Source organism: Lathyrus oleraceus, chromosome 6 (assembly GCF_024323335.1).
Source record: "Lathyrus oleraceus cultivar Zhongwan6 chromosome 6, CAAS_Psat_ZW6_1.0, whole genome shotgun sequence".
NCBI lineage: Eukaryota > Viridiplantae > Streptophyta > Magnoliopsida > Fabales > Fabaceae > Lathyrus > Lathyrus oleraceus.
Window position 1 is genome coordinate 305,318,212 of NC_066584.1, and position 17,110 is coordinate 305,335,321.

Consider the following 17,110-nt stretch of genomic DNA (forward strand, 5'->3'; position numbering starts at 1 on the left):
TGCTGATCCAACGTTGTCCGTAACTGGATAACCATAAAGATAGTTGATGGGTACTCCACAAAGCATGCTGAGGGACATGAGTGTCCTAGATGGAATTTGCCCATCCTACGTAACAGGATAAATGTCTATGGGCCCAATATTGAACTGGACAAGGATGACACGGTCTATACCTTGTGTTCAATATAGACATAAGGGAAAAGGGGTAATTATACACATAATTATTATCACAGGAGGTTTTGTCAGATCACATGACATTTTCGTGTCTTGGCTAGCAGTGATGTGTTGCTAGATATCGTTCACTGTTTATTATGTTAAATGCGTGATTTAATATAATTGCCAACGTCACGAAAACCTACAGGGTCACACACAAAGGACGGATTGATGAGAAATAGAGTAACTAAGGAACACCGTAAGGTACGGTGCACTTAAGTGGAATACGAAATATGGTAAGGTACCACACGCTTAAGTGATTTTGGGCATATTATAAGATATGAGCCAAAATACACTTAAGTGGGCTTTTTAGCTTGAAGCCCACACAAATGGTTCTATAAATAGAACCCTTGGGTAGAAGCATTGTCACTCAGACTAAAACTCAAGTGAAGACTTGGAATTTCGTTTCCCTCTCTCTCTCACTCAAAGCTTTCATTCGTACCAGCTAGCACTGAGATTGAAGGAACTCGTTCGTGTGGACTGAGTAGAGACGTTGTCATCGTTCAACGTTCATGATTGCTTCGTGGATCTGCATCAAAGGTTTTGATCGTTACAAGAGATCTGCACCAAAGGTTTGAATCGCCATAAGAGGTAACGATTCTATCACTGATCATGCCCATTCGTAAGGATCACTAAATGGAGAAATTTTTAAATTCCGCTGCGCCTTGGATGGCAATTCTCCTTCAGACTCCCCATACATCAAATACCTCACAGAAAAGCATAGGCTGCTGAGGCATTTCACTCTTGCGAGCGATGTTTGTACCTGCTATCTGGAACTCTTTACAAGTGCGGTAAGTCACATAAGCATCCTTAAAAACAGTTGGCCAATAGAAACCTGAATCAAGGACTTTTTTTGCAGTTCTTTGCGGACCAAAGTGTTCGCCGACTTGAGATGCATGAGAAAATTTCAAAGTGGATTCAATCTCATAGTCGGGGACACATCTCCTAATTACCTGATCACTACCAAACTTCCAAAGATACGGATCATCCCAAACATAACATTTGGCATCACTCTTGAGTTTGTGAATCTGTGATCTAGATGCACCTGTAGGAAAAACACCAGCAACAAGAAAATTAACAATGTCAGCAAACCAAGGTGTAATCCCATGCAAAAGAAAAAGCTGCTCATCAGGAAAGTCATCCTGAATAGGAAAAGGATTTGCATCTGTCTCTATCCTGCTCAAATGGTTAGCCACTAAATTCTCAGCTCCACTTTTGTCTTTAGTCTCTACATTAAATTCTTGGAGCAACAACATCCACCGAATCAATCTCGGTTTTGCATCCAGCTTCTCTAACAAGTACTTTAATGCTGTATGGTCAGTAAAAACAATAACCTTGGAACCTAGCAAATATGATCTGAATTTATCAAGAGCAAAAACAATAGCTAGCAGTTCTTTTTCAGTGGTAGTGTAATTTGACTGTGCAGAATCTAAAGTTCAAGAAGCATAGTAAACAACATGGGCAGCCCTGTCAACCCTTTGTGCAAGGACAGCCCCAACAGCATAATTAGACGCATCACACATAATCTCAAAAGGGAGGGTCCAATTCGGTGGCTGGATTATGGGAGCGGAGGTCAATGCTTTCTTCAAGAAGTCAAACGCTTGTTTGCATTTGTCATCAAATTTGAAAGTGACATCATTCTTCAACAAGTTTGACAGCGGAAGAGTTATCTTGCTGAAATCCTTGATGAAACGCCTGTAAAAACCTGCATGACCAAGAAAAGAACGAATCTCGCGAACGCAAGAAGGGTAAGGCAGTGTAGAAATCACATCTATTTTAGCAGGGTCAACAGAAATTCCTTTTTCTGAAATTATGTGACCCAATATAATTCCCTGATCAACCATAAAGTGGCATTTTTCATAATTTAAAACGAGATCAGTTTCGATGCATCTTTCTAAAATCAAGCTTAAACTGCTCAAGCATGCATCAAAAGAGGAACCATAGACAGTGAAATCGTCCATAAAGACTTCCATGCAATTTTCAATGAAATCAGAAAAAATGCTAATCACGCATCGCTGGAAAGTGCCAGGAGCATTGCAAAGACCAAAAGACATCCTCCTGTAAGCAAAAGTACCGAAGGGACAAGTAAAAATGGTCTTCTCTTGATCTTCCGGTGCAATATGAATCTGAAAGTAACCTGAAAAACCATCAAGAAAACAGTAATGTGATTTACCAGCAAGTCGTTCAAGCATTTGGTTAATGAACGGTAAAGGAAAGTGATCCTTTCTCGTAGCCTGCACTACGCCAAAAACTGGAATAGACAGCGCCCCTTAGAGGGCGCTTTATTACAAAAGCGCACTCTAAAGTGAAGAGAAAAAATAAGGAGCATACTACTAGAATAGACAGCACACTTTAGAGGGCGCTTTTGTAACAAAGCGCACTCTAAAGTGAAGCGAAAAAATAATGAGGAAATGAAGGGACACCAATAGAGGACGCTTTATTGAAAGCGCCCTCTAAGGGTAACCTTAGAGGGCGCTTCTAAAAAAGCGCTCTCTATGTCCATGTACATTTCCAGTTTATAAGGCGCTTTTGGAAAGCCTTAGAGAGCGCTTTTATAAGCGCCCTCTTAGACCCCCTTTAGAGGGCGCTTTTGTAACAAAGCGCCCTCTAAAGTGAAGCCAAAAAAAAAATGGAGGGACAACAATAGAGGGCGCTTTTGTGAAAGCGCCCTCTAAGGTTACCCTTAGAGGGCGCTTTTGAAAAAGCGCTCTCTAAGTCCATGTACATTTCCAGTTTAGAAGGCGCTTTTGGAAAGCCTTAGAGAGCGCTTTCAGAAGCGCCCTCTTAGGTCCCCTTTAGAGGGCGCTTTTTTTAAAAAAGCGCCCTCTAAGGTCCCCTTTAGTAAACATTAAAATTATAACATATACTGCATGTCTCTTTATTTTCCCTCTCCATAAGCTATTTCGTTTACGTAACTGGGTTTTCTCTCTACTGCGTCCACCGTCTACTGCGATTACTCTCGTCATCCGTTCGTTCTCCCTCCCTCACCGTCATCGTCGCCGTTCGTTCTCCCTCCCTCACCGTTCACGTTCACTGCGTTATCCTCTTCCACCGTCACTGTTCACTTTCTTCTCCATCGTTACCGTCACCTTTAAGGTATTTCTCTTCTCTATCGTTACCGTTCACTTTCTTCATGTGTTTGATTAGGGCATTTTCTAAACTTAGTTTTTCATTTTGTGCATTATGTTGATTAATGTTGTTTAGGGCAAACTGAGTTTTTTTATTTCTGATTGAAAACTGATATATTTGAAGTGTGTTTGAGCTTGTGCTTGGAAGAGTTTAGATTGTTGAAGTGTGTTTGAGCTTGTGCTTGGAAGAGTTTAGATTGTTGAAGTGTGTTTGAGCTTGTGCTTGGAAGAGTTTAGTTTGCATTGGTCTTTTGCATGCAGTAGGTGTGTGTGAGTTTGTATTCAATAATGATAAAAAAAAAGAGTTTAGATTGTTGCATGCATTGGTATATGAATGTGTTCACGTATTGAATCATTGTCTTACTTGGGTCTTATTGAATCATTTCTATATTACAGATAAAATGGCTAACCAAGACGATACCAATGCCGCGAATGAATCACGTAATAATGTTGAAAAAGAAATCAAACGAGGATTGACTGTTATGAAGTCAATCATTCGTGCAAGAGACAAGGGTGTAAAATTTGAAGTACATTGGAGTGCTGAAGACCAACTAATTGAGCCTAACGGTTCAATGTTGGCAAGTTACATTGGTTTCCTTGTTCGCCAACATATTCCGATTACATGTGATAATTGGAGAAGTCCGAACTTGAAGGTTGGCAAGGAAAAAATATGGTCGGAGATAAAGGTACTTACCATATATTGTTATATGTTTTTTTTGTTGACTATTTGTTAACCATATATTGTTATAATATTACTTTATAATAACACACTCCATTTGTATGTTTTTTAGAGATCCTTTCACATCGATGAAAGCCGGCAAAAATATTGTATTCAATTGGCCGGAAAAAGACTCCGAGGATTTTGATCCTTTTTGTGCAACAAATTTCTCAAGGATGAGGAAGGAAAATTTGTTGAAGGAGAACGGCCAATGAAGTATGCCGCGATTATTTCAGCCGATGAATGGGATAACTTTGTCGCCAAACGAAGAAACGAAAAATTCCATGTAATGTCTATTAATTATGCTATTATACAATTGTTAAGTTACTTGGTTCTAATATGCCTTAAACTTTTTTATCCAGGAAGTAAGCGACATAAATAGGAAAAGGGCATCAAAACCCGCGTATCCGTACAAAAAAGGGCGTACGGGTTATGCACGGTTACAACAAAGAATGGTGAGTACATTCAAATGCTATGAGCTTATACATTGTCACAATATGTTATAATTGATGATCTTATAATCTAATTCAATGTGTAGCTAGCCGAGGAGAAAAGTGACGCAACATCTCTTCCGGAGCACGTATTATGGAAGGCTGCTCGGGTTGGGAAGGATGGGGCTGTCGTTGAAGCGGTCCAAAATGTTTATGACGAATGTGTAAGTATATGAAACATTATTTCTTTAATTATATCGAAAATTTTTTTAGACATATAATTCATTTTTAATCTCCTCTAATAATATTTCAGGAGACTTTATCCCAAACCGTACCTTCAACCGAGGTCCAGGATTGCAGGAGCGTACTTAGTCGAGTACTAAATGTTCCTGAGTATTCCGGTCGTGTGAGGGGTAAGGGTTTTGGTGTGACTCCGTCGTCATTTTATAAAAAAACAAAAACAAAAAATCCTACCAACAAAGAGGTGATGGAGACCTTGGCGGAGTTAAGGGCACAAGTACTCCAACTGCAAAACGAGAATGCAAGGTATAGAGAGGAAAGGTGCGCTTCCGAGGCAAAAGATACTAGTGACCGAGCTAGTATCAATCATCAACCGAAATTTCCCGAGGTAATTATATATGTTATTATGAAATTAAAATAGCACTTTTTTACTTGACACATATACAAGTTAACAATAACATTTATTATTGGTTTAGGGCATTTCACCTTGTCAGCTGTATCTATCGTCACCAACTTATCGCATGGTTGGCAAGGGAAAAGTGCACAATACTTCGGGTGAATTACTTCACCATAATCCCCTCCCGGTGGGATTTATGAAAGTTTCGGTTGACCTCGTATTCGATACGGACGCCCGTCTACCATTACCTGACGTTGTTTCAGAGACAACGTTGATGCAAGATGCAGTCGGATCCTTTGTTGGTTGGCCGTCAGATCTAATTTTCCCTGATGCCGAGGTATATATGTTCTAAATGATTATGAATATTTAGTATTCACATTTCAATTCAGCTACAATTATGATATTTAATCAATCCTTATTACATGGTAATGTTAGACTCCTACAAGACCCACCCCTAAAGCTGGTAAAGGGATTTCAAGACGCATCGAGTCGGTTGCATCTCAAAAAGAGGTACAAATATATATACCCATTGAATTATATACACAACGATTCTGTTGCATCACAAAAAGTCATGATTTAATTTATATGAATTTTTAGGTTCCCGGTCGAAAGTTGAAAAAAGCTGGTAAGGATATTCCAACGAAGGATATTCCTACGAAGGATATTCCAACGAAGGATATTCCAACGACGTCCGGGACAAAATCTCAAATTTTGATGCGTCTTGAGAAAATGGTGGAGGAGTCCGATATTATGCATGAGGGGGCCATTCGTACTATAAATTTTGATGAAGGTGTTTTCGGAGCTGCTCATTTCGAAATAATTGGAAAGGAGGACTTCCAACAACTTTTTGAACACACCGAATTGGGCATCGCTGTCATTCATACATACATATGGTACTCCGATCAATCTATAATTTACTTAGTTGAACAATTTATTTACACATTTCAATGAGTAGTCTAATGTTTATTATGTTTCTATTTAAGGTATATGTATGTAACATTGATGCGGGGAACTGAATTGTGTAACCGTTTCAAGTTTATTGCTGCTTCCCGTTTCAATGCAACGTTAATAACGAATAATCCAACATCCGTAAAGAATGATCTAGTCGAGAGATTCATGGCGGCCGATGATAATACACCCAATTTGTATTTTATACCGTTTAATTCTGGCAACGGGTTAGATTTTCTTCCTAATAATTTCATTCTAATCTATGTATATCTTTTACGTAGAAAATTTTCAATTATCTAAATTTTTGTTTTATTTTACAGTGGTCACTGGGTGTTGGTTGCTATGGATCTTTCGAGACTAATAGTGTATTATCTCGATTCTTTATCGGGTGATTGGACGAAATATCCGAATATGAAGAAGACGGTTGACGCGTAAGTGAAATTCCCTTAAATATTCGTGTGTATTTGTATATTTAATTATGTCTGTCAGATTGATCTCAATATACGTTTTTATTTTGTTAGGGCAATACTAAAATTTAGATTGAAAAAGAAATACCGCAATAGGAAGGACATTACCTGGATCAGAGTTCAGGTATATATTAAGTATCTTATTTTTGCTTATAATAGTGTTTGTTTTTTTGCTTATAATAGTGTTTGTAAGAAATTAACTATATATATATATTGTTTGTTTTTCTGTGTAGTGTCCTCAGCAAAATAATTCGGTCGATTGCGGATTTTTTGTAATGAGATTTATGAGAGACATCATTGCGTTGAATCGTATAGACATCCCAAAAATGGTATGGAATAATAACTTAGGGTTTATTTAATACTATCGGATATTTCATCTAATTTGTTACTAAATCATGAATATTTTTATTCTCTTAATTGTAGTACTTTGAGGAATACAAGACATACTCAAGAGCTCATTTGGATGAAATCAAGGATGAATTGTGTCAATTCATTGTTGATCAAAGAATCATATAGCTAGGTTGTATATTGTTGTACATATATGTATGGAATGTTGTTGTTGTATGTTGTTGTTGTATATATGTTGTATATTGTTGTTGTAATTTTACTAAATCATGATGTTGTTGTATATTGTTGATCAAAGAATCATATATTAATGTTGTATATATGGAGGATTAATGTTGTATATAAATGGATTCATGTTGTATATATCAATGGATTAATGGTGTATAACATTGGATTAAAGGATGAAATCAATATGAATTTTACACTTTTGCAGCATGCGTTTTACAGGTTACAAGTTACCAATATGAATTACAACACTTTTGCGCTTTACAGGTTACCAATTAAATATCCACTGTTTTTCAAACAATTTTTTTTAAAATAACTAACACTTTAGAGGGCGCTTTGTCCAGAAAGCGCCCTCTAAACACTTTACATTGACAACTTTAGAGGGCGCTTTTCCTGAAAGCGCCCTCTAAACACTTTACATTGTCAACTTTAGATGGCGCTTTGTCCAGAAAGCGCCCTCTAAACACTTTACATTGACAACTTTAGAGGGCGCTTTTTCCTGCAAGCGCCCTCTAAACACTTTACATTGAAAACTTTAGAGGACGCTTTTTCCTGAAAGCGCCCTCTAAACACTTTACATTGACAACTTTAGAGGGCGCTTTTTCCAGAAAGCGCCCTCTAAGGTGTCCCTTTATGGACCACTCCAGAGGGCGCTTTTTTCTGGAAGCGCACTATAATGTGGCCACTTTAGACAGCGCTTTCTCCAAGAAAACAAAGCGCTGTCTTTACCTATGCCAGCGCCAGATTAGAGGGCGCTTAAAAGCGCTGTTATAGGCCAAAAAAAGCGCCCTCTTTTCCCTTATTTGGCGTAGTGCTGGTTCAATCCCCTGTAATCGAAGGGATTAGTTCTCCATGGAATTCGTACAAGCTTTTAAATTTTCGTGAATAGTGATACCGTTTACTCTGTTCGGCTGCTTAGGTTATAGGAAAAGTAGAACAAACCTAATTTGGTCAAAACATAACCCAGGCTCAAACTAAATAACTCAACACAAAATATAAATCTAGTGCTGAAGGCTTCAACGGATTTTTCAACCATGCTACAGTCCGAATTAGCTTCTGACTTCTTCATGAAAGTCGTAGCTCTTTCTCTTATCTTTCCAACTACTGGTAGCACGCCTCGATCCAATACTCCTAGCTCCAGTTATGAATTTATTCGTGCAGACTGCTAATACTGAAAATAAACTACGAGAAACAAATAAGTGTAAAAATAAGATAAATTATAAAAACACATTAAAAGAGAAAAATAATCAAACTAAAATATGGAAATGCATAAGTATAAATATAGAAGAATGTACATCAAAATGCATTGATCAAATTCCCCCACACTTGAACTTTTGCACTCCGAGCAAAATTTAAAATAAAACAAAGAAAACACAAACACATCATTAGTTACTCATCCTAGGCTACAAGTCTTCTTCGGTTAAGTTTGCATCGATGGGTACTAATCTTGCATACTAAGAATATCGTAGGAACACTAATCCACAATTGTGCAGTCATAAACCTCCTGAATACACAAATCAACTCGAACCATGTTATTATTTTAAAGCCTAACTTACTCATCCTTCTTTTTGCTCTTTTTCATTCGGGCGCAGTAACATTAAGCTCGTTATCTCCACACACTCATAGCAAGGCGACCGGTTAGTGACTCTGATCCTTTTTGCACGGGATTTTAGTACTTACGTGGCATAACCCTTTGCTTACTCAGTTGTAGTTGCGGGGGATCGGATCGTAATCCGCCCTACCAAGTTCAGCACCAGAAACCGCTGAACCAACTGACAACGAGTCTTATTTTCAAAACAAAATTGAAGGTTCTACATCCGTTGGGTTAAGTGACCGGGTGAGGGTCACCAAACTTAGAAGGTGCATTCCCTTTTCTTTCTCTTTTTTTTTCTTTTTCGAAACACTCACTTATATTCATCGGCTTCCCTGCGTAGAGTGTGTGTGAGATGGTGTTGACTGCTGAAATAAACTACTCAAGAGTTGTCAGAGAATGAGAATTTAAAGCTAAAACATAATAAGAATTTGAATCAATGTCCATATGCAAGAGACTTACGGTGTTAAGACGGTACCGATCTTGTGAATTTTTCCCAAGTCTCCGCAAACTAATCTCAAATTAGTCAGTCTATAGCCTAAAACTTTCAAGAAGATGCATTTTTTTATGACTGAAAACAAACAAAACACTAATAAAAACAAGGAAAACAAACTAAACAAACGATTTCCCTTCCCCACACTTAAAATAAGCATTTCCCTAAATGAAAAGACATTACTAATAAAGTAGAGAAAAGGAAAGAAAGACTCCCTGATCAAGTTGCAGGGTAGGTAGGTGCTTCCAAAGAAAGCTCCTCTATGCTGACATCTTCAGTCATTGAACTTTCATGGAATAGCTTCAAGCGCTGCCCATTGACTTTGAAAGTCTTGTTAGTACCTGCATTTTTTATTTCTACTGCACCATAAGGGAAAACATTAGTAATAACAAAAGGGTCAATCCATTTGGATCAAAGTTTCCCAGCCATAAGCTTAAAACGGGAGTTAAATAGTAAAACCTGTTGGCCCACAGAAAATTCCTTCCTAGAAATCATTTTATCATGGAAGTGCTTAGTTTTCTCTTTATAAATCCTAGAGCTTTCATAAGCCTCTAGTATAATCTCTTCCAGCTGTTGTAATTGGAGTTTTCTTTCAATACCTGCTTGTTGCATCTCCAAATTATAACTTTTCACTGCCCAATAAGCACGGTGTTCTATCTCAACAGGAAGATGACATGCCTTACCAAAAACAAGTCGATAAGGAGACATCCCAATGGGTGTCTTGAAAGCTGTTCTCTGTGCACAACTCCATACTTCCGGAGCAAAGCTTCCATGGTGCGGTTACAGAAATGAGTGCCTCGATCACTTATGATAGCTCGTGGTATTCCAAACCTGCAAAAGATATTAGACCTGACAAAATCTGCAACAACTCTAGAATCATTAGTCCTAGTGGGGATAGATTCCACCCACTTTGAAACATAATCAACAACAAGCAAAATGTAAAGGAAACCAATTGATACAGGAAAGGGACCCATGAAGTTGACTCTGTTGGTGTAAGCCCTAGAGGCAAATACTTTTGGTACTTGTATCGAATTATTTATTAATAATTAAAAGGCATTTTCTTTATTATGTTTGATTAATAAAGTCCCTAGAATAGTTAGTCCGTTTAATGTATCAAGTATGACTTAATCATGAGATCACATTAAACATAAGGACACTATTCTTAAAGTATCCGTAGTCGAGCTTTATTGTGAAGTGGGATAACATTAAAGCATTAAGACTATTATGTTTGTAGACTGTTGATCACATCTCGTGGATCATGGATAAAGAGTTATCAAGTCTTAAACATAGGTATGAATATTAAGAGTAATATTTATACCGGATTGACCCGCTATGATAATACGTTAAATCCAAGTTATGCAAAGTGTCATAAGTTATTCTCATGGTGATAATGGTGTATACCACTCTTCGACCTGAAACCACTATGTATCCTAGATGTAGAGTCGAGTGCTTTGTTGCTGATCCAACGTTATCCGTAACTGGATAACCATAAAGATAGTTGATGGGTACTCCACAAAGCATGCTGAGGGACATGAGTGTCCTAGATGGAATTTTCCCATCCTGCGTAACAGGATAAATGTCTATGGGCCCAATATTGAACTGGACAAGGATGACACGGTCTATACCTTGTGTTCAATATAGACATAAGGGTAAAGGGGTAATTATACACATAATTATTATCACAGGAGGTTTTGTCAGATCACATGACATTTTCGTGTCTTGGGTAGCAGTGATGTGTTGCTAGATATCGCTCACTGTTTATTATGTTAAATGCGTGATTTAATATAATTGCCAACGTCACGAAAACCTACAGGGTCACACACAAAGGACGGATTGATGAGAAATAGAGTAACTAAGGAACACCGTAAGGTACGGTGCACTTAAGTGGAATACGAAATATGGTAAGGTACCACACGCTTAAGTGATTTTAGGCATATTATAAGATATGAGCCAAAATACACTTAAGTGGGCTTTTTAGCTTGAAGCCCACACAAGTGGTTCTATAAATAGAACCCTTGGGTAGAAGCATTGTCACTCAGACTAAAACTCAAGTGAAGACTTGGAATTTTGTTTCCCTCTCTCTCTCACTCAAAGCTTTCATTCGTACCAGCTAGCACTGAGATTGAAGGAACCCGTTCGTGTGGACTGAGTAGAGACTTTGTCATCGTTCAACGTTCATGATCGCTTCGTGGATCTGTATCAAAGGTTTTGATCGTTACAAGAGATCTGCAGCAAAGGTTTGAATCGCCATAAGAGGTAACGATTTTATCACTGATCATGCCCATTCGTAAGGATCACTAAATGGAGAAATTTTTAAATTCCGTTGCGCCTTGGATGGCAATTCTCCTTCAGACTCCCCATACATCAAATACCTCACAGAAAAGCATAGGCTGCTGAGGCATTTCACTCTTGCGAGCGATGTTTGTACCTGCTATCTGGCACTCTTTACAAGTGCGGTAAGTCACATAAGCATCCTTAAAAACAGTTGGCCAATAGAAACCTGAATCAAGGACTTTTTTTGTAGTTCTTTGCGGACCAAAGTGTTCGCCGACTTGAGATGCATGAGAAAATTTCAAAATGGATTCAATCTCATAGTCGGGGACACATCTCCTAATTACCTGATCACTACCAAACTTCCAAAGATACGGATCATCCCAAACATAACATTTGGAATCACTCTTGAGTTTGTGAATCTGTGATCTAGATGCACCTGTAGGAAAAACACCAGCAACAAGAAAATTAACAATGTCAGCAAACCAAGGTGTAATCCCATGCAAAAGAAAAAGCTGCTCATCAGGAAAGTCATCCTGAATAGGAAAAGGATTTGCATCTCTCTCTATCCTGCTCAAATGGTTAGCCACTAAGTTCTCAGCTCCACTTTTGTCTTTAGTCTCTACATTAAATTCTTGGAGCAACAACATCCACCGAATCAATCTCGGTTTTGCATCCAGCTTCTTTAACAAGTACTTTAATGTTGTATGGTCAGTAAAAGCAATAACCTTGGAACCTAGCAAATATGATCTGAATTTATCAAGAGCAAAAACAATAGCTAGCAGTTCTTTTTCAGTGGTAGTGTAATTTGACTGTGCAGAATCTAAAGTTCTAGAAGCATAGTAAACAACATGGGCAACCCTGTCAACCCTTTGTGCAAGGACAGCCCCAACAGCATAATTAGATGCATCACACATAATCTCAAAAGGGAGGGTCCAATTCGGTGGCTGGATTATGGGAGCGGAGGTCAATGCTTTCTTCAAGAAGTCAAACGCTTGTTTGCATTTGTCATCAAATTTGAAAGTGACATCATTCTTCAACAAGTTTGACAGCGGAAGAGTGATCTTGCTGAAATCCTTGATGAAACGCCTGTAAAAACCTGCATGACCAAGAAAAGAACGAATCTCGCGAACGCAAGAAGGGTAAGGCAGTGTAGAAATCACATTTATTTTAGCAGGGTCAACAGAAATTCCTTTTTCTGAAATTATGTGACCCAATATAATTCCCTGATCAACCATAAAGTGGCATTTTTCATAATTTAAAACGAGATCAGTTTCGATGCATCTTTCTAAAATCAAGCTTAAACTGCTCAAGCATGCATCAAAAGAGGAACCATAGACAGTGAAATCGTCCATAAAGACTTCCATGCAATTTTCAATGAAATCAGAAAAAATGTTAATCACGCATCGCTGGAAAGTGCCAGGAGCATTGCAAAGACCAAAAGACATCCTCCTGTAAGCAAAAGTACCGAAGGGACAAGTAAAAGTGGTCTTCTCTTGATCTTCCGGTGCAATATGAATCTGAAAGTAACCTGAAAAACCATCAAGAAAACAGTAATGTGATTTACCAGCAAGCCGTTTAAGCATTTGGTCAATGAACAGTAAAGGAAAGTGATCCTTTCTCGTAGCCTGGTTCAATCCCCTGTAATCAATACAAACTCTCCAGTTGTTCTAAACTCTAGTGGGAACAAGTTCATTCTTTTCATTTTTTACCACTGTGAGTCCTGATTTCTTAGGTACAACCTGCACTGGGTTTACCCATTTACTGTCAGAGATAGGATAAATGACACCTGCTTGCAAGAGTTTGGTTACCTCCTTCTTCACAACATCAAGAATCAAATGATTAAGCCTCCTTTGGGGCTGCCTTACTGTTTTCGCTCCGTCCTCAAGTAATATCCTGTGCATTCACATCGACGGACTAATACCTGGGAGGTCGGTTAATGTCCACCCGATTGCCTTCTTGTGCTTTTTTAAAACCTGCAAAAGCTTGTCTTCCTTATCGAAATCAAGGTTAGAAGAAATAATAACAGGGAGTTTTTCATTAGTCTCCAAATATTGCTCGATGGATGGAATACTTGGGGCAGCCAGGATGTTAAGAGCATCAACTACAAAAACAGCTTCATCGGCAACAACTTCACCTGTAGGAAATGTATCAGGCTGCAAGGCAGCATCAATCTCAGCACACAGTTGCAAAGGTTAGTGTCAGTATAATCAAAACATGAGTAAATATCATCGAAACCAGATAAAGATGGAAAATCAAGTGAAAATAAATCAGAACAAGTGTCCTCAACCAGCTCAGATATCAATTCGATATGAAAAACGGAATGCTCTTCCAATGGGTGTTTCATGGCATCGAAAATGTTAAATTTTGCAACAATGTCACCAAATTCCATGGACATGGTTCCATCGTCAACATCAATTTTTGTCTTCGTCGTTTTCATGAACGGTCTGCCTAAAATGATGGGAGCTCTGCTTGTCTTAGTCTCTCCTTCCATGTCCAGAATGTAAAAATCTGCAGGAAAAATTAAATCGTTAACTTGGACAAGGACATCTTCCACTACGCCAGTCAGGCATGCATTGCTCCTGTTCGCCAGTTGGACGATCAAACCTGTATGCTGTAAAGGACCAAGATTAAGGTTATTATAAATAGAAGTAGGCATAACATGAATTCCCGCTCCCAAATCAAGCATACAATTCTCGAATTTACTATCCCCGATGGTACAAGGGATAGTAAAAGTTCCCGGAGCCTTCTGCTTTTGTGGCAAGAGCTAAGTGATGGCTGAAACATTTTTCTCGCTTGTAACTTTTTCAGATGAAGGCTTGGGCTGAATAAAAGCAGAAATATTTCTTCCCAAGTTAACTCTCTCACTTCCTTTAATCCTCCTCTTATTTGTACACAAATCCTTCAAAAACTTTGCATACTTAGGAACCTGTTTAATTACATCAAGAAGCGGAATATTTACCACAACTTTTCTAAAAACATCCAATATCTCTCTTTCCTTGTCTCCCTCCTCAATTCTTTTATTTTTCAGAACTCTATGTGGAAAGGGGACTGGTGGCACATACTCCTTTTCTTTAATTTTTTCAGATGAAACATGTTCAGATGGAGTAGGTTCAGGTTCAGATGTTACCTCAATAATTTTTTTATTTTTTTCAAGGGCTATTTCAGTAACCTTTCCAGATCTCAACGAAATCGCACTCACATTAGCATTAGAATCCCTTGGATTGACAACTATTTAGGCTGGAAGCTGGTTCGACCCTTGGGCTTGCATGTTATTTATTTGAGTAGCAAGTTGTCCCATTTGCGTGTTCAAGGTCTGAATGCTAGAATCGGTCCTTTGTTGGAATTGGAGATTGTTGGCGGCCATTTGTTTGACAAGATCTTCTAAGGGTGGTCCGGAAGGTGCAGGGGCAGCCACTTGAGGTAGGTTCTGTTGTGGGTTTCCATATCGAAGGTTAGGATGGTTCCTCCAATTGGGATGGTATTTATTGGTGGACAGGTCATGAGTATTATTGTACCTGTTTTGATTGTAAAGGTTGGCTGCATATGTAACACCCTTCTAAAATACCCCAAATATTTAACTAAAAATAATAAACATATAACAATTCAGAGTAATTATGCCATTCAAGGGTGTCACACATAATATTCACACCATATTCAACAATATTACGGTCATGCTCTTTTATTTATTCAAAACATAAACATTTGCATAAAACGCAACGGATAGAGATCTCCTCAATCATGTAAAACATGTAACATTCACATGTAAATTATTCAACAAGGTAAATATCCCATCCCGATGTTACATCTATCAGAGCACGACCCACTAAGGAGACTACACTAGACTCCAAGCATTCGCTTCTACTCAACTCATTTCTCGTTACCTGAAAAATAGTTGTAAGGGTGAGTTCCTCAATCAATATAATAAGCATTATAGAATATAATGTCATGTTAAGTAATTTAACACATTAATCACCCTAATCGCAACATACAATCAGTAACAGCACATCAGCTCAACATCAACATAAAGCACAAGTATAATCTCAAATCATACTCCACAACAACTCAAACACACGTATAATATTGGAATACATCCATTCATATTATACGCCATACATACATTATGCAATGAGACTCCACACATGCGGTACCGACTATTCTTGAACATATAGTTCAAGCTCACCGATCCCTCCAGATACGGCTACTAAGCTCACTAGTCCCACTCATTTGAGACCTAGTGACTCACTCACTAATTCCTCACCATGGGAATTAGCTACAGCCCCGAAGGCTAGACTATGCACACTAATCATCTAGCATGCAAACATCAACAATAAATCCACAATGATTCACTCACTAATTCCTCACCATGGGAATTAGCTACAGCCCCGAAGGCTATGCTATGCACGCTAATCATCTAGCAATGCAGCATCAACAACAATTCACAATGGACATATGCTCACACTCTAAGCCATACAACAGTCCATTTACCAATACATGCATAATATATACATTCATAGCATTATGCATATCATCATACATCATCAACACATGTATCAACACATCATTATCATGTAAATCAATTAAACACAGCATTAGCACACTCCACTAATACCTATACTGCTCAAAACAGCGGGAATAATCCCTATTACATCATACGCCAACATAGGCCAACTCTCAATTATGTACACAACATTAAAAAGCCAATTTTTCCACTCTGCAACAGTGTTAACCGGTTAACGCCCTGGGTTAACCGGTTAACGCAGGCAAAACAACACCAATTTCACAATTCGCAACAGTGTTAACCGGTTAACGCCCTGGGTTAACCGGTTAACGCAGACAAAACAGCAGTTCCTGCGCTAACACAAGGCAGAATGCAGAATTCTCCGCATTTTCCGCCGTTGGAGGACTTCCGGACCTCCGATTCCGATTCCGTAAAAAGCTATACGTTCGGAATTTCACAACTAACCCAAACACAGATTCAATTACAGTCTAAGTACAATTTATCCAACATAATTCTTCAGCATCAATAATCCCAATTAGGGTCAAATTAACGGCTTATCACTACCCATCACATATTATCCCATAATACCCATTAATCGACGATAAACCCCCTTACCTGATTAATCCGGCAAATCTTTGAGCTCCAAGCTTTTCTCTCTTCAACCTTCAGCCCTTGCTCTGTCTCTTTGCCCTTTTCCTCTTTCACGGTCGCTTCTCTATTTTTCACGTAAAAACCTTTTTACTCCAAAATGGGCTCTTTTCCTTATTTCCAACATATATATATTTTCCAATAATAATAATAATAATAAAATTTCCAATTATTTAATTAAATTAATAAATAAATTATTAACTCAATTTAAATAATTATTTTATTATTATCGGGGTGTTACAACTCTCCCCCACTAAAAGAGTTTTCGTCCTCGAAAACATACCTCAAGCGAACAACTCTGGGTAAGACTCCTTCATCTTACTCTCCAGTTCCCAAGTCACATTGCCACCTGCTGGTCCTCCCCAAGCTACCTTCACCAAGGCAATCTCTTTACCCCGCAACCGCTTCAACTCTCGATCCTCGATCCTCATAGGTGATGTTTCAACAGTCAGGTTATCTCTCACCTGTACATCATCTACTTGGACTACATGTGACGG

The 17,110-nt window shown here is 38.4% G+C and overlaps 1 protein-coding gene across 1 annotated transcript; it reads left to right on the top strand.

Moving 5' to 3' along the window:
- The first annotated feature begins 5,820 nt into the window (after window positions 1–5,820).
- Window positions 5,821–7,351, top strand: LOC127095348 (uncharacterized). The gene is made up of 3 exons (XM_051034052.1): window positions 5,821–6,017; window positions 6,108–6,299; window positions 7,318–7,351. Exons 1-3 carry the CDS (start codon window positions 5,839–5,841, stop codon window positions 7,349–7,351), a joined length of 405 nt encoding a protein of 134 aa, XP_050890009.1. The 5' UTR covers window positions 5,821–5,838.
- The last annotated feature ends 9,759 nt before the right edge of the window (window positions 7,352–17,110 follow it).